This window comes from Vicugna pacos, chromosome 10, assembly GCF_048564905.1.
Source record: "Vicugna pacos chromosome 10, VicPac4, whole genome shotgun sequence".
In the NCBI taxonomy this organism is placed as follows: Eukaryota; Metazoa; Chordata; class Mammalia; order Artiodactyla; family Camelidae; genus Vicugna; species Vicugna pacos.
Window position 1 is genome coordinate 51,140,057 of NC_132996.1, and position 22,623 is coordinate 51,162,679.

Sequence of the window (22,623 nt, forward strand, 5' to 3'; positions counted from 1 at the left end):
CCCACTGCCACTACCTAGTGGCCATCGGCACTCAGCTGGATTTCTCAACAGCCTCCTAGCTGGTCCCCTCCCTGCAGTAATGCCCCCCAACCCCTTCCTCGCCCTCAAGTGTGAGCTATGTAAGTGCAAACGTGACCGTTCCACACATCCTAAGATTGAATCCTGGCTCTGTCACTTCCTAGTTGTGTGACCTTGGACAAGTTACTCAACTTTTCTGCGCCTGGGACTCCTCACCTACCAAGAGGGGATAATGATACATGTGCACCTCCCAGGACGATGCTGTGAAGCTTAACTGATGAACAGAGGCTTGGATCTTGCCTGGCTAAGTGTTAGTGAGGATGGTGACCTTTTAGTAGCTTTCAGTGGTCCTTGGGTTAAAGTTCAAGCCCTTCACGCTGCAGCTCCAGGCTGTTCTGAGGTCTGCCAGGACTAGACCAGAAGGTGTCTCCTGAACAGGTCATGGTCTCTGGCTTCTGGGCCTTGTGTGCACAGCTCCCTCCACCCGGAGCTCCAACACCTGGCTACCTGCCCTCGTCCTCCAGGAAACTTCCTCCTCTGCAGCTTTGAGTTAGATGCCCTCTTCCTGCACTCCCAATATCTCCACCACCACACCCATAACACGAATTCACAATCCTGTCTCCTGGAGGGCAGGGTCCCTGTCCTGTTTACTGCCATCTCCACAGTACCTGTAAGTGACTACATGCTTAACAAGTGACTAAAGGGAACATGAGAGGGGGACAAAACCCTTTTAGGTGGTGGCTCCTGGTGCTTCTGTGAGGCTCTGATATCTCCCATTAGGTCACAAGCCTGTCCTGTGCAAGACGAGGTCCTGGACCCACACACTAACTGCCTCTTGGCCTCAGTCTCAGCTCCCAAGGGCCATCGCTGCAGCCTGGAGACCACTTTCCAGAAAGGAGCTCCCCATGGGGACTCAGCTGGGATCCCAGCCAGCCTCCTCCTCCAGACCTCACCTGCCACTGCTGGCGCCCAGCCTGTGGAGGTGCCATCACACGACCTCTGATCACCTCCAAAGCCCTGACCTTGATCTTCCACAACCAGGATGGGCTCAGTGCAGCTTTTTTCCCTTAATGCTCGGGAGGAGGGATGTGGCTTACCCCAGTGCTTGCACCCATCACCTCCCACCCCCCGGGGTCCTGCTAAAATGCGGAGGATCTGGGGTGGGGCCTGAGGTTCCGAATTTCCATCAGGCACTCAGGCAATGCCTGTGCTCTGGGAACTCACTCTGGGGAACCAGGGCTCACGCTGCGGGTGTAGTATCTGACAATCACACATCTGTCAATCTGCCCAGACCCCTCGTCCAGCAATTAGGGCTCAGGGCCCAAGAGAAAAGCCCTGAAGCTACAAACCCAAAACAGAATGGCTACCTTGGCCTGGGAAAAACCTAGATGCTCCAATCTGACCACTGATTCAGCAAAACACAGAAGGCACTGGGGATGGAGTGGAAGACCACAACTTCTCACAGCTGCCCTGCCCCCACCCGCCCAGGCAGGGCGGGGCACCCCTCGAGGAGTACAGCAACTCACGGCCCACGCACCTGAAAAATGTGGTACTTCATGTCGCTGATCTCAATGGTTTTGCCGTTGTCACCATCATGTTCTGATTTATTGGTCATCAGTGTCTTGAACCTAGAGCAAAGGAGATGAGACAAGGCAGGTCATGAACATGACTTTTACTCCATTGCTGTGTGGCGATCACACCATCCATCACCTGACCGTCACCAGGAGATGGAAGCATTTGAAAAATTACTGCCATGCTCTCAAAATAATTCTTGCCAAGAGACGTTTTACATCATCCTGGGCTGACAGCTGGGCTGAGCCCTGTTCTGGCCCTGCTGCCCCTCAGGTAAGTCACCGAGACGCCTGTGGCCAGGAAACTGACCTTCTTTGCCAGAACATTTATGTTTCTAATAATCAAAAGCAATAACCTGACCAAAGGAATACAGCCTTAGAGCTCCACTTGGAGAACCCTGGGTTCCATGGTGATGGTCCCTCTGTCAATGTGCCTCATGCCTGCTGTGGGGCAGGTCGGGGGGGGTCCCCTGCTCCCTCTGAGGGGCAGAGGCTGCAGGGTGGAACCCCGGGGCCAGAGGCTCTTCTCCAGCATGCCTGTCACCTCATATCTGGACAAAGCTGCCCTGCCCCCGGCGGGCTGAGACTGTTATCCGGGGCCGCCTACCTGTTCGAAGCCGTCACCAGCAGGACTTTATGTGCATAAAACAGCTTTCCTTCCACCAGGAAGGTCACATCCGACATCTCCTTGTTGTTCAAAAAGTGAGGATCTGCCAGAAGGGAGGAGAAGGGGATGACCACAGAGCCCACCTCTGGGGGTTTCTTAAGTGTATGTTAGGGGTGGGGCTGGGGGGGATAAGGGTGAAGAGTGGAGAAACTGAGGCCTGGGCTGTGGCACTTGGAAAGGGGATGGAGGACAGAAAGAGGAATAAGAGGGAGGGGAGGGAGAGCTGGAAAGTGCAGGCAGGGAGGGCCTCACCAAGCCTGGCAGGCAGGGTCTTCCGGAGCTCGGGGATGCTGGGGATGGGGCTGCTGCCGTAGCAGTGCGTGAAGATGGCAGCCAGCTGCTGGATGACTGAGTCGTTCTGTGGGGGAGAGGTGGGGAATGGCTGTTAGCTCGCCTGTACCCCCTGGCCATCTGTTTACCGCTCCAGATAGTCAGGCCAGCTTCCAAAGTCCAGGCCAGGATCAGAGGGACTGCTGCCTTTTGTTCCTTCTGGATCTGACTTGGCAAGGGATGCCTGTTCCTTTGACACTGATTCCCCAAATTGCTTTGTTGGCCAGGCTCCAGCCCAGACAAACCCATAGCCCCTGTAGCCAGGCAGTGCACATCTGGGTGTGGGGTGGGCATCCACCTGCGTGTGTGAGGGTGCTTGTGTCCGTCCATGGCAGGAGTGGGGTGGGGGTCCCGTGTCTGTCTGCATCAGACAATGTGGCCGTCTCATGGTAGGTCGGGGCCCCGAGCTCCAGAACCTGGGGTTCTCTGAGCCTGGGGCAGGGACCTGCCTGGCGACACTCACCTTGCTGGTCTTGAGGATGTCGAACATGAGCTGCAGGCCCTCGGTCACCAGCTCCTCGTTGTACTCCTCCTCCTTGACAGAGCTGAAGTCCCGCAGGAGGCTCTGCACCACCGAGTACCGGGACTGGGAGAAGGACGTCCTCAGGGACTCGATCCAGACGTGCAGCTTCCAGGGCACACCTGGAGACGGGCAGGCAGTCATCCCCCTGGCAGAGCGCTCCCCGCAGGGACCACCGACCCCACCCGACAACGGCCCCTTCCTGGCAGGCTTTCCTGCCATGAGCCCGATGTCTGTAGAGCAGGAAGCAGCCCTGTCCCCAACCCCGCCCTGCCTGCTGCGTGTCGGTAAGGAAAGCTTTTGTTCACCCTGGCGGGCCTCCCTGAGAGATCAGAGGGGGTCCCAGGTTCCCATCAGATGAGGTGGAGGAATGGCTCCGGGCCAAGTACAGGGAGGCCAAGTATGGGGAGCCCAAGCTCTGAAAATCCATAGCTCAGTCTGGGAAACTTCAAGTGTCATCCCAGCACCCACACTGGCCCCACTGATTGTTGGGCCCTGCAATTACTTACAGGAGAGGACTCGTTAATTACAAGGGGTGGCCGGGGAGACTCGGAGGCCCAGAGGCTATGCAGGGTGCTTGACGACACGGGGCCCCACGCCTGTCTAGAAACCTGAAATGAACCCTGTCCTATCATGGAGGGCTCTTCCCAATGCCCAGCTCACCGGTCTGTTTGTGTACATCCAGTGCCATGTAATTACTGTTTACCAGCTCCCTGGAGTGTGTTGGTGGGGCCACAGAGTAATTTAAAACTACTTTGTAAAGGTCATGACAAAAACTAGCAATGTTCCTGATAATTAGGTTGCTTCTTACCCCCCAGCCTCACTGTGGATTGAGAAAAAGGACCAACGGCATTCCCTTTGGACTTGATGACGTAGGTAGCATTCGCATCTCTGGTTTACTGAGTGTATGCAGGAGTCATATTCCCATTTCACAGAGAAGAACACTGAGGCTTGAGACTACCAATTCGGCCATCGTGCACTGAGTGCTCACGGTGAGCTGTCACCGGGCCCTGGGCTTTATGCAACATCATGTTCTTAGAGGAGGATTATTAGCACCACCGAATGTGGCACACCTAGGATCTCACCCAGATCTGTCCTGGGACGAAAGAAATCTGCAGGCTTGCAGACCCAAGGAGGGAGGGAGGGAGGCTGGCCTAGGGACTGGAGAGCACAGAGTTGACCAGAAATGTTGACCCCCTAGTGCTATAGCTTGTCCCAGAGCTACACGTCCCAGGCTGTGACCAGGGAGGGTGGGGGGGTTTGAGGGCAGGGAGCCGGTGTGAGGATCTTGAGATGTGTGCCTGCTGGGGGCAATCTGAGGCTCAGGGTGCCTCTTGTCCTGGCCATCAGCCACCAAGACAGGGTGGACTGAGCCCCACCCTGCGCTCAGCTGCCTCCTGGCCTATCTGCCCCTGTGGGCCTGGGCCTCTTCTGGCCTCAGGAGCAGCAGAATGTGCGCGCGCATGTGTGTGTGTGCGTGTACTCGCACGCCGCGGGGCCTCACCCAGCGCCCGCAGCTCCATGGTGATGTCCACGTAGCCGTGCTCCGCGCTGTAGTACATGGCTTCCTGCAAGGCCTTGGTGCGCGTCCGGCTCAGTCGCACAGGCCCCTCACTGCCACTGCCCTGGCTCGACGTGTCGCTTTCCTCCACGCCCTCAGCCAGGATCTCCTCTAGGGACAGCACATCTGCTTTGGCCTGCTGCGGCTGTGTCAGGAGCTTCCTCAGGACATTCCTGCAGGAAAAGGGATGGACAAAGGGGATGCCTAAGGCCCCCACCATGGATGGTGCCCGCCTAGCTGCCTCCCAGCGACCCGTGGCCCGGATGGGCAGCTGTGGGGCTTCTGTGGGCACAAAAGGATCATGGCCTTCCCCTCCCAGGAAGGCTGGGCCAGGGGTCCCAGGAGCTCCCATCCCCAGTCCCCAGGGTGAGGCAGGGAGGCTGCAGGGAACCTCTCCCTTTTGCCATCCAAGTACTGCTGAGAAGTAACAGGCTCTGGGGCTTTGGGGCAAAGCAGGCTCCACCATGCTGTGTGACTTCAGGCAGGTTGTTCTGCCTCTCTGAGCCCTGACTGCTTTGTCATCTGTAGGACAGGGTGTCAGCATCATTCTCCCCCAGTTAATGTGAGGCCAGTGTGATGATATCAAACGCAGAGCTTGACACACAGCAGCTCCCCTTATAGCAGCCAACTTTACCCACATGAACGTGTCTGAGACACGGCACATGCTTGTACTCATTTGTTCCTTTCCTTTTATTAGTAAGAGTGAAGTAAAAGTGCATGTAATACAGAATTCATTCATATATATGGACGTGAAGAACACTGGATGCTCGCCGGAGCACGTTCCCTTGTATGGTTGCATTTAACCCTGTGAGATCCCAGGAACCTTGCCATTTACGGGGGATGAATACATCTTGCTCAAGGTCACGCTGAGCAGAATGCAGACTCAGACCCAGGGCTCCAAGTCCCAGGCCCGTTGTCACATCCTATGGCCTGGGGCTCTGGGATGGCTGCAGCAGGGCAGGCCCTCAGGTCACCTGGCAGGGGAGCCTCCTCCCCACAGCCCTGCCCACCGCGTCCACTCCATGACGGAGGCCAGGCTGTGCCAGGCAGAGACCCCCTTGAGGGACCTGGGGCCATCCTGAGCTTCGGTAGCTCAGTGAGTTTACGGAGCACCCAGTCTGTGGTGTGCACTGGCACGTGAAGCCCGAGGATCCCGTGTTCCCGAGGGAGAGCGGGAAGCAGATGGGCAAACTGCGTGGGGTGAAGAGGCCGTGACGGGAGAAAATACAAGCCCTGGGTGGGTTAGAGAGGCCTGGAGGCAGTGACCTGCAAGGTGGTGCTTGAGGGCGAGGCTGGTGGAGGTGGGTGAGTGTGGGGCAGGGGGACAGACGATGTGGAGAAGCTTTCTAGGGAGGGGACCACAGCAAGGGCACAGTCTGGGTTTAAGAACAGCATTGGGGAACAGGAAGTAGGTGTCCCACCTGCCCTTCTCTGCCATTTACTGACCTCTGCCTCCCTCTGCGCCGCAGAGCTACCTAATGGTTCTGGTATCATCCCCGCCCCACCACACCCCTGGGCAGGCCTGGCCCCGACAAAGCAAGGTCTGCCATCTGCCCATGGAGCAGGACATGATCTCCTGCAGAGCCACCAGGAGCCTCGTTGTGGTGGAGCCATATGTGGTGTGGAAGCCCCTGGAGCAAACACCCTGGGCACGAGAAGGAACATGGTCCTGAGGTGGCCCTGGGTGGCTGCAGGGGAGACAGTCTTACAGGGAAATAGGAGGGCCTGCCCTGGGCATCAGGAGCCCCAGGCTCCAGTCCCAGGTCTGCTGGGAACTGGCCATGGGACCTCTAAGCCATCTACCACCCAGCGCCTCTGGGCCTCCAACCACTGGGGCCCCCATGCTGGCCTAAGACCTGTATCTTCTTTCTGGCTGGCTTGCCTGCAGCCACCCCACTGCTCCCCCACCTCTGGAAAGATCTCCAGGCCTCAGTCTTCTACTCCCTGTTGGGGAATCAAGGCCCCTGAGAGCCTGTTTCATGCCCTCACAGCACATGCGGTAGGGACCCCAGGTGGGTACCTGTGGCCGTGGGCGGCCGAGTGGCTGAAGCAGTTCATATCCTCGTGGAGGGAGGAGGCCATGCCGTTGGCTTCGAGCATGCTGAGGAGGGGGTCAGCGCCGCGGCTGAGCAGCAGGCTGACCAGCTCATAGTTCCCTGAAAGAGAAGGCGGATCAAGGATGCTCTCACCACCCACTGTGTCCCTCTGCTGGGCCTGCCGGGGCAATGGGCATGGTGGAAACAGACAATGGAGTGAGGGGAGCCCCCAGGGGCCCGGAAGGAGGGCTTTCAAGGCTTGCTGCAGGGGTCTGTGTGTGCAGCGTAGCCAGGCTGGGTGACACTGCGGGGAGAGGCAGGTAGAGCTGGAAGGCAGTCGGGGACCCTCGTGGGCAGGGCAGCGGAGTACCTACCGGCTGCAGAGGCTAGCTGCAGGGGCGTCTCTGCATAGCTGTCCTCACCGCCACTCACTGCCGAGCCCTCCACGTGGGCACCAGCATCCAGCAGCAACTGTCAGGGCACAGGGCGGGCACTTCAGTGCGGCATGGAGTGTCTGGGATATGTGCAGGGGAGGCTTTGGGGAGGGACCTTTAGGTCCCCCCAGGCATGTGACCAAGACTTGGCTTACCCGGGCAGCCGAGGAAGCAAAACCTTAGAATTCCAGGTTCTCTTTGGGGCAGTAAGTGTCTAGACTCTTCACCTGCACTCTTGTGACCTTGGACCAAGCCCCTACGCGATGGGGACCTCTGAGCTATTTCTCTCTTTTCAACAGTTTCCTACAAACTGGCTGCTGTGATCTTCCTGAGAACTCGTGCAGAGGAGCAGAAGAGAAGGTACCGCCCCCCTCGCCATCAACCAGGGGAAACTGGGGCTCCAGAGGGAGCAGAGGTGTTACAGTCAGAAAGAGCTGAGTGCCAGGGCTGGCCATGCCCAGCGGGTGACCTGGGACAGGTAGCTCAACTCTCCAAGCCTCGTCTTCCACACCTGGAAAATGGGAGAGAGACCTGCCTAGCAGCATTGTTGGGGATTAAGGGGAATGGTGCTCAGCTCTCCACAGGGGCTCAATACCTAGTGGCTTTTAGGGTTCCCATCAGAGAGGCCTGGTGAGCTACCCAAGGCTGGGAGGTGCGGGGCCGGGGCAGGGGCTCCCTGTCTGGGAAACCAGGCGGCCTCTCCCCACTCTAGCGGGGGCAGGCCTTGCAGGGGATACACGGGGCAGGGTTAACAGATACCAAGCAGTTCCCGCCCAGCCGGCTGGCTTTGCCTTGGGGCAGGGGTGGTGTCTGCACCACTCGGATGGTGACTTCAGTCCCATCTCACCTTTCCTGACGGGCTGCTCTGGAGGGAGGGAAAGGCCCCCTAGGTTTCTGGGTTACCAAAGCCTCCTCAGAGCCTGCGCTTGGCAGTCTGGAAACCCGCCCGCCCCTCACCTGAGACCAGGTGCGAGGGGTCCAGGCTGACCTCTCAGCCCCCCTACAGCATGTGGGGAGTGAGGGCGGCTGCCAGCCAGAGGCTATTGTCAGTCAGAAACCAGTCGTGGCACCGCTGCCTGAGCCAAGGCACCGAGGCGGCAGAGGAAGAGGCCTGCCCATTGGGTGAAACTGGGCACCAGTCCAGGGCATAGCCCTGCAGGCCAGTTGGGCTAGGGTGGCACTCTGCTCAGGTCCTCAGGAGGGCAGTCACCAAAAAGCAGGCAGGAGGTGGCCGCCAGGCCAGTGACCTTCATTTACTGAGTCCCTCCTTTAGGCTAGGGCTGTGTGGACAGGGGTGAAGAGGGAGGACGTGACCCCTGCCCACAGAGGACTTGAAATCTAGCAGACGGCAAGGGCGTAATACCAACTCCCAGGAAGGGGGTACTGGAACCCTTGGACCCGCGGCCTGAGGAGAGGAGTCTAGGAGTTGAGGGGCAGTGTAGCTGGTGCCCTGTCCACAGCTTCCGCTTCTAGGCCTGAACCCCACCCTCACACCAGCCACAGCTACCAGGGCCAAGGTGGGCACAGCGTGGCTTGGCTTGATGAGTGAGCTGGGCCCGTCTGAGTCCTCTCTCAGGAAATGGGAAGCTAAGAGACTAAGCCTGCAAACAGGGAGGTGCAGAACCAGGACAGCATGAGAGAGAGAATTCGTGAGGAGCAGATGAAGCTAAGAGTCGGGAAGATGGCTGGAGGAGAGACACGGAGCACACCTGCACAGACTCCAGCAACAGACGCAGAGGTGCCAGGCAGGCCTGGTCCTGCTGGGGCCTGCATCTTACTCCCTAAAGCCCCACACGTCTCCTCCCACCTAAACCCACTCCTTAAAGCAAATCCCGTGGGTCTCTGCCCTCCTGACCAAGTGAGCCGAACTTCACCAGCGCCTCTGGTGTCTCTGACTCCAGGCTGCCACTCACACAGGTGAGCGAGCTGAGGGCACCCTGCACACCTGGCAGGAACTCACCTGGACCACAGAGATGTGTCCGTGCAGCACTGCGAATGTCAGTGAGGTCCAGTGCCGGCTGTCAGGATGGATGGAAGGGTGCCTGGGAGAGTTGCTTGGAACCTTGAAAAATACCACAGATGATCAGTGTTTCCTCAGTAAGTGACATTCCTGGTCTAGTGACACAGGTGCCTGAGCTAAGGGAACCCTGCAGAGACGGTGACTTGGGAGTCAATTTGAGTGCTTTCTACATTTGATTGGTAATGTCTGCCTGGAGCACTATGTGGATAAGGCTCAAAAAGATGTTCAATTAGTGATGTCTGCCCTGGACAGAGAGATGGCAGAGAGAAAGCACTTTATGCGTCAGAGGGAGGTAGAGCTAGGAAGTATCTGGGATGGTAGGAATGGCCAGGGATTCAGTTGGTAAAAGGGGAAAGGTGCTACAGTAACAGAATGATGCCATTCTCTTCACTCAAATCCCCTGAGCTCACTTCTTCTCTGATAGAAAGCTCAAATCTTGAAGAAAAACCCTCTTTGCTAACTGTGATCTCTGTGCATCTCATATTTCCAGCCCCTTGAGACACATCTACCCAGTTGTCCAAAATATCGCACCCAGCATGGACGATGAAGACTTTGAGGTGTTCTCTTGCTGGGATAGGGGCCCGGTGCCGCCCTTTGGGGCTTTCTTACCTGGATGTCCAAGTTTGCTCCAGCATCAATCAACATCTGAACCATTGCTTCGTCCCCAGCAGCACAGGCGTACATCAGCGGCGTCATACCCTGTGTGAACCAAAGGCAGATGCTAAACTGTCTGGAAACAGAACATGAGGACACATATTCCATAGGCGTCTGCTCCAGAAACCACCAATCCAGGTCTCCTGCTTAACCAGCTGCTCATCCTGAACAATCCTGTGTCCTGTGCTGGACAAGACACCTGCCCCTTGTAGGGCCACTGGACATGACACCTGAAGGATACGTAGGGACTTTTCCACAAGCACTGCAGGTCACCAGAGGGGCAGGGGGCACAGGACCTGCAGCCAGACTCAGGCACAAAGGCTACCTCTGCTGTAAACTTTGCACCAGTTACTTATACTTCTCTGTGCCTCAGTTTCTTTATCTTTAAAATGGGAACAATAACAGTACCTACCTCACTGGGTTGTTGTAAAGAGTATGAGTTACTGTGTATGAAGTGCTTAGTACAGAGTAAGCTTACCTTGGTTGAGCTAACTAAAATAACACAATAACACCACCACTGCTACTGTCACACCGTCACACCCGAACCCATCCCAGGCTTGTCAGTCACCGTGTGAAGTGATTCACATGCATCATCTCATTTAACGACCATGACATCCCTGTTAGGGAGGTACTGTTATCATCCCCACCTTACAGGTGAGAAGCAGAGAAGGGGGTTAACTTGCCCAAGTCACACAAGGACCGAGAGGACAAACTCAAACAGAACCCAGGTCTGCCTGAGCTGCGAAGCTCTCCCTCTGAGGCATCTCACGAGGGTGACAAGGGTGACGAGGGTGGAGTGGTGCTTGACTTTAACATCTCGTGCTATGAGCAGTTCTGAGCTTTTCTGAAAGCTGAGGCCCAATCCCTCCCTGAGTTTAGGTGGGCGGTTACCGGGGCCGCCTCCCTGGCCAGGAATCTTTCTCCGTGGACAGTAACAGCAAAGGCAGCTGTGGACAGTGTTATCCCACAGCTGGATCCTGGCAAGGGTCTGTCTGCAGCCCTGCGATGGTATTTATTAGGTTATTTGTGTGTAGGCAAGATCTCCTTACCTCATAAATTCCTGCCTAGTGCCCAGAGATAAAGAAATGGCCCGAGAAGAATTATGGGTGAGAGGCCCGTGTACCCAGATCGTTCTACAAACACCAAGGCCGAGGGGACCAACAGGACCGAGCAGTTAGAGAAAAGCCAACGGCCACCGAGCAAGGACCTGACTTTGTTTCATTCTCCTCAGCACATCCTTGGCTTCTTTTTCCGCCACACATCCATACACGATTCTGAGTGTCCACCAGGCTACAAGCCTTGTGAGGAGAAACTCCTTTCTGTGTGTTGGCCCCTCCCCACTGCAGGCACCTAGAGAGGCTAAACTGAAAGAGGCCACTTAACAGATTTCAGAAATCATCACCACGTGGACGACAAAAACCAGAACGAACATTCACTGAGCATTTACTACACGCCCAACTCAGAAGTTTCCTAACCTCACTGGCACCCCGCTGTGCTGGAGGTGGGGGAACAGGCTCAGAGGGGTAGAGGAGCTTGTCCAAGATGCCACAGCTACAGCGTGGAGGACTAAGCCCCAGGTCCCTCTGAAGCCAGGGTCCACGGGCTTCCCCACCACGCTGCTGGGGGAGGACGACTGCCCCGGGACGAACGCGCCAGCAAAGCCCAGGGCCGGCGTTGGCAGGTGCCTCAGGGAGACCCGACACACTGCCTGCTGCCCCCGTAGCCCTGTCGAAGCATCCCCCTCAGCCTCGTGGTCTCCCCTGACCCAGCGCGTGCCCGCCTGTCCCATCCCAATGCTCCTGCTCCCAGCATCTCCCTTCCCTGGAATGCCTTGCCCCCCTTCTCTGCTGCATCTGATCTGCCCTCCCTCCAGCTCAGCTCAGATCCTCCAGGAGGAAGCCCTCCCTGGCTGCTCCTGCCGCACCCCTCAGGCCCACTCGGGCTTGGGTTCGCCAAGTGCCTCATCATGCCTTCTTCTGTGCTGTCACCTCATCTGAAGCGCTATGTGACCCCTCAGTTATCATTTCACTTCCCCCATGCTTCTGTGTGGTCTTCCAGACCACGGGGCCACAACCCACACTGCAAGCATTCACAAAACCGCATCAAAGAAACAAACTGGGTCTTCCACAGCGGGTCAGACTGCTCGGATTCTCTAATCCCAGCTCTGCTCCTTAAGTAAATCAACTCCTCTGTACCTCAGTTGTCTTATCTTTAAAGGGGGATGAGAACAGTGCCTACATCACAGGGGCCGTGGTCAAGATTAAATGAGTTAATCTGTGAGAAGCGCCTAGAACAGTGCCTGGAACACAGTCAGTGCTATATGAATGGTAGCTGTTCACGGTAGAAACAAAAACCAAAGCAAACCAAAAAATTCAAGTTAAATTCTACCTAAAATTGTCGACCACCTCCAACACCTCCTATCCCCCTTTCCGGCTTCACTTAACTTCTCAGCACTTTTCACTAACATACTCTGTATTTTATGTTTTCATTCTTCTCAGTATCCTCCTCTAGAACGTTAACCCATGAAGGCAAGGATGTGTGCGGGCTTGGCACGTGGCAGGCACACAGGATGCTCTGGTACAAGTCTCAGTGACTATTATCCATAGCTTGCTGTCAAGCTAACTTTTCTGAACTTTTTCCCAGCCCTGCACCCTCTGGGACAGCCTCCACCCTTCCAGTGAGGGGAAGCAGAATCCCCGTTGCAAAGGGTTTCCCAGGGGCCCTAGGGACGTCTCTGGGTTGACATTCCACCTGCACAGCAGGGCTCCTCTTAGAAGCACAGAGCTGAGTGGGTGGGTCTCTCAGGTTTGGGACAGAAGGAACAGTGCCACCGACTCTGGCAATCACGAATCCCCGTGCACGGCCCCTGGCCCCTGAGCCTGGCTGGCAGAGTGCTCAGGACGCACCTGGTCGTCCATGGTGTTCACCCCGTCGGGGCCCAGGGCCTCGATCGCCTGGCTGATGAGGTCCGTCCGCCCGCAGTTGAGCATGCGGAAACCCAGGTCCTGGTTGAATTTCTCAGTAGCCGCTCGGGCATCCAGCCTCCGGAAGGAACTGAAACAGCATTCGGGCCTGTGCAGAAGAGAGCGGGGCGTGTGAGCATGGCTCTTTCTGCTGGGACACTGCCTCCCAGTGAGAGGAGACACAGCTGCGCTAGGCGGACGTGGTGTGAGGACGGGGTGGGGAAGCACTGTGTAATCAGCAGTGCCTGGCCTTGTCATGCTCAGTGACACGAGGAGCACACACGTTGGCTGTTCTAGAAACACGTTAAACAAGTGCTCTGAGCTCTTGGGAGCTATCACTTGTCAGAAATGAAGGCCTATCTAAAATGATCTCTCAGGGGACCACCCTGAGGAGGAAGAAGCCAAGGCCAAGTTCCAGGTCTCAGCTCTCCATGCTCTCCCCTCAGCGCTTCCTGGTGAGGCCCAGAAGCACCAAAGAGATGGCAGAGAGTGGCCCAGACTTCTGTGGCAACCAAGCCAACCTACCAAGGAGAGTCACAGAGAAAACCTGTGTCTGCGGAGGGCACACCACAGGCCTCCAGTAGCTGGCTGCTGCCTGGAGCCTTGATTGAGCCAAAGAGTAAAAAGTACATGCCCCTAGAACGAGGTCCTGCTATTTGCCATGGAGAGAGAAGAGGTTAAAAAAACAAAAAACTAACACTCTCCCAGGTCAAGCGCAGCCGGAGAAAGCCCTCTCTGGAACAACTTCGGGAAGCTAGTCCAATACAAGAGAGGCACACTGGGAAGGAAATGAACAGCCCAGGCTTGGCACCATAGGGGCCTGGGTTCAAATCTGAACACGGTCACATAACCCGCTAAGTATCTGTGGGCAAGTTACTATCCCTCCTGATCCTCACCTTCTCCATCTGTAATGTGGGCATCTCAGCCCGTCTGCCTCTGACATTGTCATGAGGATGAGAAAATGCACACAAAAAGGAAGGGCTCAGGACTGGCCTGCACCTAGGAAGTGCTCAAGAAAATGGTGGTGATCACAGGAAGGGAAGACCCACTTCTGCCGTGTACCCCCAAATATCCCAAAGAGTCAGACTGCGAGAGCTCTCCCGCCCAAATCCAAATGTGAGTCCGCTCTGTGTGCCAGACCAGCGGCTGCAGAGGACGCATCTGAGCACAGCCGGGGGCCGGAGTAGATCGGCTCTAACAGGTGGGCTTGTGCAGGACATGCCTTAGAGCAGCTCGAGTGAACGGGCTGCAGCCTCTGCTTGCTGCCTCTCCGGATCCAAGAGGAGGAGGGAGCAGAGGGTCTACCCAGGGCTGGGTGGGGAAGCCGGATCCCCGCCTCACCCCTCCCCAGTTCCATACTTGAGCTGCCGGGGCTCACAGTCCAGGCCGGGCAGCAGCAGCCGGGCGGCCTGCCGGATGTCACCGCTGTCCACGGTGAGGCTGCGGCGGTGCTCCGCGTAGGTGATGGCCACGCGCATCCACTCCATCAGCGGCGGCAGCAGCATGAAGGGCCTGGGGGGCAGCAGAGAGAGAGGGTCAGCCTGGGCGGGGTGCTCCCTGAAGTGCAGAGGGGGCCCCGTTTGGCACCAGCTCTCAGAGGACAGCTGTGGAGGAGACCCCAGTCTGTCCCAGTGCACAGACATTCATGAGTAGGAAGGAATTCCTGTTGGGGACCTTGAGCAGAGCCTGAGGAAAGAAGGGGTTGGCCAGCACGTGGAACTAGGGACTCCTGCCCCATCCAAAGAGTTCAGATGGGGTCTCTGGTCTCCAGGGAGGGGAGAGGCTGACTGCAGAGGAAAGAGTCAAACAGACCCGGACTCCAAACCCAGCCGTGCCCCATCACCGCAGACAACACCCCGAGGCTGTTTTCTTCACTGGTGAGACAGGGTAGCACCCACTCCTCAGGGTCCTCGTGAGGCCAGAGGAGATGACCCACATCACACTGTTATGCGGAGTTGATAGCCGCTCCCTCCTTAACTGGTACCCGGGCTGAGGTGGGCCTACGTCACCTCCTGTGGCAGGCCAGGGTGGCCCAGCCTGGTGCTCCCAGTCCTCCCGGGAGGAATGGTCCCGGGGCCTGTGTCACACCCAGAACCCATGGCCACGGTGTGGGGCAGCCAGAAGGAAGCAGGGAGCGGGGGTTCAGCAAGGCCTCTGAGTCACAAACTCAGGGGCACCAGTCACAGGTGTTCTGTGTGTCACCAGGGGGCGCCATTTGCAGGAAGGTGACTAGTGCCTTGGTGGTCAGCAAAGTTGTGACTCTGCCACTTAGGGCCCGTTCCTCCCCTCCACAGGCCCTCCCACCCTGACCCCACCAAGCTTGACCCCTGTTCTCCTCCAGTCCTCACGGGTCTCCCACAGTGAAGACCACTCTGCAGTCCAGCAGGGCCCAAGCCACGGAGGGTCTTGGCTCGTGCCGGCTGCCCCTCCACGCCCCACTTCCATGTGTGCGATAGGCCCCTGCTGTCACCACCTTTCCCCTGGACACGCAGAGAGGTACTCTGTCCAGGAAGAAGGCCTCCATTCTCCCTCGCCAGCTCCTGAGCAAGTCAGCTGCAGGCAATCACCGGGAACGGCCCACAGGTGACCTGCCTCAGGTCTCCAAAAGTTTAGCTCATCCTCGAAGTTTTAAAAGCTTCTCTCCTTGAGGGCAAAGGATGTTTTTGTTTATTTATTTTTTAAAAACAGAATAATCAGGATTCTTGAAGGTGGTTCACTTGGAAGTTATTTTGATGTTTCAGAAAGTATACCTAGGTTTGAGTCACTTCACTGGTGCACTGAGCGCACCAACTGCTGTGATGATGAGGAGGCCACAGGCTGGGGAAGCCTTGTAGCCTTGGCCTTCAAGGATGCTCAGAACCTCACCCCAACCTACTTCCCAGCCCTGGCATGCACCCATCGTCAGGACACACCAGACCACCAGACATCTGCGGTTCTCAAGCTCGCCCTGCCCATTCCCACCTCTACACGAGGACAAACCAGAGTGAACTGGAGCTCACCTCTGCCTGTCCGGGTCCTAGTTATCCTTCAAGGCTTAGTATGCCACCTCCTTCCAGAAGTCTTTTCAGATCCCTTCTCCGAAGAAAATCATCTCTTCCTTCTCCAAGGTCCCTTAGAATTCCATTCCATCTTCCCAACTAGACTTTTCCTTTTCAGGACTAGAATGATACCTTCATCATCTCTCACTTTCCAAAATATGCCCAGCACGGGGCTTAGACGCAACAGATCCTCAATAAGCCAAATGACTGCAAGGATGGCTAGGCATCAGGAATGTAGCATAAGTCACTCAAGTTCTCAGTTCTGGACCATGTCCTGTTTCTGCCCAAAAAAGAATGCCATACACTTTTCAAGGGCACAGCATTGACACATTTGAGTGGGAAGCCAGGACTCTCTGCAGGGAGCTTGTAGAAACCAATAAGGAACAACTATTCATTTGTGCATGTTTACAAGATCTTGACTGTGAATGCCCATTTGACTTCCCTCCAGATATTTTTGAGTTTTACAGTTCTTACACTACAATGCTATAAGGCAAGCTCAGAATCATGCTTCTACACATCACTCCTTCTGATCCAAGGGGATGGATTTATCTAAATCACCAGCATTAGAGACTGAAGTGTAAACAAAAAGATAGTCTGTGGACTCGCCAGCCATTCTTCCTTATCATGGCCAACAGCCAAGACAGACAGCCAAGTGTGGCCACGAAACCTCCAAGCAGCATCTCCCAGCTGCACCAGGGGAAATCCAAGAGGGAACTCAGGAGACCGTGAAATCTAATCAGATGGTGTCATGATTCATTCTCCTGCCTTGTGCCTCTTACAACTTGGCACGTGAAAAAAATGCATTGTTGATAATTGGTGGGCAGATACTGGGGACGGGTTCATTCGGCCTCCATTTTACCATCTTAGTTGGAGAGGTAGAAATTTCAAAACTACATTTCCCAGACTGCTTTGCAAATTGAGCGTCATCATTAAGCTACAGCTGCAAGAGTTCTGGTAAATGGATGTGAGGTAAGAGGCCACCTTTGTGCCCCTGTGGCCTGTTTCTGCTAGCAAGCCAAGTCATAAAATATGAGGTCTTTTGTACCCCCTACAGAGCATTCGAGCATCCGTTTCCCACTTTCCTGAGTGCTTCAGAGGCAGCAGTAGCGCTATTCACTGAAGGCAACAGCAAAGACTGCTGGACTCTAGCTTCAATCCTGAATTGCAACTTCCAGGGTTATCTCAGAGGGAGTAGCCCCCCGATGACAAGTTCTGTATTGTCCTTGCAGTCATTCCCAGAGGTTCAGCTTTGAACCTGCTCCTTGAGCCCTCAGTGATTCTGTTGGCACCTAATTCCCTGCATTATATCCCTTCCCTCTTAAAACACCTAGGGTGGTTTCTGTCTCCTGAATTGCACACTGATTAATATTCTCAATACACAAAAATCCTCCAGGGTTAAGATTGTCCCTCTGCCTCTGGGAAGGTGGTTGGTGGCCACCGGTCCACAAATAAGGCTGTTGTAGCCCCCAAATGGCCTCTTCAGGCCTTTCTCCTTGGCTTACCCACCTCCCTGGCCTGTGGTCCATAGGAAGGTAAAATGACAAGCAATTCGTGGACTTTCTCAATAACATCCTTCCCTTGGCCTCTGGGTTCCAGGCCACTATTTCCTTTCTGGTATTTCATCTAGCCCACTGGGGATGCTGAGAAGCTGGCCTGCATTCCTGGATATTCTGGAAAATCCCTAGAAAAACTCCCATCTGCACAGGCCACGGCTATGTCCTAACTGCAGGGTGAGAAGGGTCCAGAGGAGGAAGACTGGGAACGACTGATGATGCATGGTTCCCAGGGGCTCTCTGCTTGGTTCCCTCCCAAAGAAAAAGGCTCTTTTCCTCTTCTTGCCTTTCTCTTAGGCTGAGCTTGGCTGCAAGCCACTGACTTCTCCCCCTGGCTGGGTCTGGCACCTCAGAATAGTGGTTTTCAAGTGCTTTGGTCTCAGGATCCCCTCTGTACTCTCACAAATTACTGAGGCCCCCAAAAGAGCTTTTGTTTGTGTGTGTTATTTTGTCACCAATTGCTGTATCAGAAACCAAAACAGAAAATGTTAGAACATCTGAATACACAAGCTCACATCCTGTCAGCCCTCAGAGTGATACTGTGATCACACGTCACACAGACTCTGAAAAACTGCCCTGGACACGTGTGAGAAAATGAGAGTGAACAGGCAAATAACGCCTTAGGATATTATGAACATAATTTTGACCCTGTGGACTCTTGAAAAGTCTCTGGGACCCCAGGGGTCCCCCAGACCACACTTTGAGAACCACTGCCTCAGATGAATGTAGCAGATCCCTCAGACAAGGCTGCTCTCGGGCGTGGGGCTGGGGTTCTGCCCTATCCAGCCAATTCTAGACTGAAGTGTGGTTTGCACACATGCTCCTGGATTAAGCATCTGACGATCCTATACCGAATCCTCACTGGGAGAAAGTTCTGGAGGCAAGTGAAGTGGCTCTGTAACTTTGGGCAGATTATTGCCTTCTTCAGGCCTGTTTTTCTTTTAGATATGGAGTTAGGTCAGTGGTTTCTAGACATTTTCCATCATGATCACCCCTTTTGCTGTTATTTCACAGCTTCTACTTGACAACAGCTGTACCTACTGTACGTGGGCAAAAGCATGGGCTCTGGAGGAAGACTGCCCTAGGCTGGAATCCAGTGCACCTCAATGAATTAAACTAATCCTGTGCAGTTACCTTATCGCCCTTAGCCTCAGTTGCCCCATCAGCAAAATGGGTACAAATAATAGGACCACTTCTCAAGAAGGCTTGATGTATGTACATAAAGTGCTTATTAGCACAGCGTTTGGCATGTGGTAAGTTCTTGGTAAAGGTTAACTACTACCACTGTTCAGTGTCTACTGACAGAGAAAAGACCCAACAGCAGAAAAGGCTAAGGGAATCTGGTCCTATTAAATGCCTCAGCTCCAGCCTTCTTCAAGTCCAGCCAACTCCCTCCCCCCACCTCCCAGCCCTCCAGCAAGTATAAACATGTAAAGCTTGCAAAACCTTCCAGCGGGCTGCCCACCACCCACTCCACCCCAGCTCATAAAACAGAGCAACAAATGCAACCACTATGTTGAGTGTGATCTGGAAACTGTTTCTGGCAGTGCAGGCCCTTGGCCTTGGCCGTCAAGAGCCCTGAACAGGGGAAGGGGCAATGGCAACACAGACCAGGGGTCACGGGCTCATGAACGTGTGATGTGGTGAGTGGGGTGGGCACGGAATTACTGCAAGGGACCTGCACCCCTAAGTGCTGCTGGCGGCCTAACCTCAAAAACACCGCATGTGCATGTGAATGCATCCGGGCAGGCTGCTACTGTGACAGACAAAGCCACTTAAAAGGGTCACCGACTGGGAGCATTTGTCCTTGTGTGCAGAAAACAACAACTAATGTCATATGGGGCAGTCCATAAAATGCACCAAAGAAAACGAGACTTTAACAGGAAGGGGACTGAGAGGAAGAAAGAGAGACCCAGTGAGGCCAAGTGCCGGGTCCAAGGTCACAGAGCTCTTTGTTCGGCAGCAACAGGAAGACCAGTCCCACGGGGTGTGACTCAGTTTCTCTTCCTGTCTCTTGAAGCTAATCACGTAGGTGAGCCTGAGTGTATCAAGGACTGGCAAGGCCCTTTAACTGGACCAGGCCTGCAAAAGCCATTTTACCCTGCCAAAAAAAAAAAAAAAAAAAAAAAAAGGAAGAGAGTAAACTTCTTAAGGCTTTGGTTTTAAGAGGTCCCTGCAGCCTGGAAAAAAATAAAAAAAAACCCTGCCCCACTCAGCAAGCGTATGATTTATTGGGATTACAGTCCTATAAGCAGTGTCTTAACAACATGAAACAGGAAACGCCTCCAATTTCCAGCTCAAAGCAGGCTCTGTTCTTCCTCAAGGTGGGCAGGGGCCTTGGGGAGACAGCCAGGCTGGCAGATGGGGTACAAGCCTGTAACTGGAGGCCATGTCACCTGAGCCCCTGGCATGAGAAGGCCTTGTGCCTCTGTCCCCAACTGGCAGGCCAACTCTGGGGCCAGTAGGTATGTCCCCACTATGTCCATCCATGAGGACTCAGTACAAGTACTCAGGCAGGCAGATCTGGAAGTGCCCACTGGCTGGACAGGGCCCCGAGACCTGGCCTGAGCTCAGCCCCGGAAAAGCTGGGCTCCCACTGTTGGCTGGGAGCACAGAGGGCTCTGGGGTGTGGGCCTGGCTCCCGGGGTGGGGAGGGTTTGGGGGAGGTCCAGGATGCCTTAGGGTCACTCCCTAAGATTTCCCCATCACCCTGTAAGCCCAGCCCACCCCGCCTGTGAGCACCCTTAGTCTAGGAAGGCAGTCTCACAGGGACCAGCTGGAGAGCTGCAGGTGGTGGTCAAGGGAGGGGGTGGGCCTGAATGTCTCCCACGTTCAGCCCTAAATTCTTCCACTGACTTTGCCCCACCTTCAGGGGGACCACTGCTGAGCACTGAGGTTGAACGGGGTGACCTTCCCTTGAATCCATCCTTTTCACAGATCCTGCTGGGAAGCACACTCCCCGCCGTGCTGTCTGGCTGGGTCTGGCAAGGCAGGAACCTGCAAAGATGCCAAGCTTTTCCCAGTAAAGTGACAGCTCCTCAAGCAGGGACTGCTCTGGGAAGGTCAAGGTCGGCTCTGTGGTGCCAGCTCTGAGGCCCTCCCTCCCCACAAGTCTCCCACGATTTCTGGAGGGCCACGGTAGCCTAACACCAAGCCAAAACGTCCACGGAGAATGAAACCAACATTGTCCCACCGAAGTCAGATTCCACTCCCAGCACAAAGGAAGCGATTCTAGTCCCGTTCACATCTTGGACTAATTATTTTTTCTAGAATTGCTTGGTAAACCAGAATGGTTTGGCCCAGCTTGGAGTCAGAGCTAGGCAGCCATCTCCTGACCCCTAGGCCTATCTCCTCCAGCAGCGACGCTGCCTCAGACCCTTGCAGCTGACCCCTGGCAGAATCTCCATGTGGGGTCAGGGCACTTGTGCTAGAGGTGGGGCTTAGGGCTTCCTGGGGGGAGAGTACACTTTGCTTATGAGAACCCATCTGGTACAGATTAGAGGCATGAGAAAAACCTCCATTTGCTCAGATATGCACATGGATATAAATTTAGATTACAACCAGCCAGGATTAGCCGTGAGCGATTTCCCTGCCTCTTTCCAGTGGTTGCCCTTTAGGGAGCCTAATTGTGAGCAGTGGGATGGAAGGTTGATTGGGTGACAATCGGGGCATCCTGGCCTGGCTCCCACGGCATCCCAGGAATATTAGGGAACACTAACAACTAACAATGTACAGAGCATCTGCTAAGCACCCGGCACTGTTTTAAGCCCTTTACATCAATTGACTCACTTAATCCTCCTATCTCCTTTATGAAACAGGTACTATGATGATCCTCATTTTACACGTGGGGAAACTGAGGGCTGGAGGAGTGCAGTAACTTGCCCCAGGTCACGTGCCTAGTAAGTGGCAGAGCTGCGATGTGGTCTCAGGCAGGGTACTCCCAACGTCCAAGCTCCCAAATAGTACACTCCACCGCGTCTCTGTAAGTTGGCCCTGGCCTTCCATTTTCTGGACCCTGCCCCACCTTCTTCATCTTAGGGGTGATGAGTATTAGGCATAGGAACCCTGCAATGTGTCACCCAAGCTGGACCATTTTTGAAAGGGAACAGGAGTGCTGTTACCAGCAACACTAGGGCAGCAGGTGCAAACCAGAAGAGTCTCCGGCAAATGCAAACACCTGGCCGCCCGAGCGTTCGGCACTTGGGTAAAGCACCTCCACCTGGTTCAAGCGTCCCTGCCAGGCCGCGGGAGGCCCTCTCGGCCCGCTGGCCCTGAGCCTGGTCTCCGTTCTGCCCTCAGCTCTGCATCCTCACAGCACTTACCCCATTTGTGATCACTCTGCTTGTGCGGGTTTTTTCGTCGGCTCTCTCCTAAGGCTATAACTTCTCTGAAGGCAGAGACTGTTTTCTCAGTGACGCTCCTCCCCCATCAGCACAGGAGCGCACATTAGAAACTCAACCTCTGAGTTTAGAAATACCCCGCACGTTTCTTACTCCTGGATGCAAACCCCTCTGGCTGCTAACACGTTTTCAGGGGTCTGCTCTTAATCCAGAACTCTGTGCAGGGCTCCAGAGTTCTCAGTCTGACAAGTGAGCACATGAAATGGGGAAGGGTTTTGTCCTCCATCCTTGGAGGCTTGAGCAGGTCTGGGTATTAACAAATGGTTCTTTTCAGAAAAAAAGAAAATATTTCCTCGGTGAAAAGATAACCGTTTCACAGGAGAACTTGCTACCCGGGAGCAGTGTCCTGGGGGGTTGGCTGGTTGGGGCAGTTTCTGGGAGGGCAGCGAGGATGGCGGGCGGGGCCTCCTCAGGGAGGGGAAAAGCAGGCGTGGCTCTGCAGATGTCAGTGTGGCCTTGAGCCTCGTTGGAGGGGACACAGCCATCTGTCTTTGGTAACTGGGCCTGACTCCAGGGTGGCATCTTATGTGGGTGGGATGATACAGATTTCAGTGGCGACTGCATGCAGGCCGCCACCCTCCACGCTCCCTCCCACAGCAGGGAGGGCTCGAGTGCTGCCAGGCCTGGGGGATCTGGCCCATCTCTCAGGCCAGGGCTCCCCTGTGTGGTGGCCTGGCCGGCAGGCAGCTGGTCTAACAGGACAGGGTCTTGCTGCTTCCCACACACCTGGAAAGGAGCTGCATGAAAGCAGGTCGCTCTCCACTTGGTTGTGGTGTGGCTCCCTTGGCCTGCTGGCCACCCCTCCCCTACGGGGCTCACAGCTGCCATGAAGGTGCAAGAGACTCAGAGTTACCGGGG

The 22,623-nt window shown here is 55.3% G+C and overlaps 1 protein-coding gene across 1 annotated transcript in view; it reads right to left on the bottom strand.

Moving 5' to 3' along the window:
• Positions 1-22,623, bottom strand: part of ABTB2 (ankyrin repeat and BTB domain containing 2) — a 170,131-nt gene that overhangs the window by 5,399 nt on the left and 142,109 nt on the right. The window contains exons 4-14 of the mRNA XM_006198319.4: positions 14,134-14,286; positions 12,718-12,883; positions 9,767-9,856; positions 9,098-9,199; positions 7,078-7,174; positions 6,688-6,823; positions 4,611-4,840; positions 3,050-3,228; positions 2,509-2,614; positions 2,197-2,299; positions 1,556-1,646 (exon numbers count right to left, since the gene is read on the bottom strand). Of these exons, the coding sequence (XP_006198381.1) occupies positions 1,556-1,646; positions 2,197-2,299; positions 2,509-2,614; positions 3,050-3,228; positions 4,611-4,840; positions 6,688-6,823; positions 7,078-7,174; positions 9,098-9,199; positions 9,767-9,856; positions 12,718-12,883; positions 14,134-14,286 (1,453 nt within the window). The remainder of the gene's footprint in view (positions 1-1,555; positions 1,647-2,196; positions 2,300-2,508; positions 2,615-3,049; positions 3,229-4,610; positions 4,841-6,687; positions 6,824-7,077; positions 7,175-9,097; positions 9,200-9,766; positions 9,857-12,717; positions 12,884-14,133; positions 14,287-22,623) is intronic.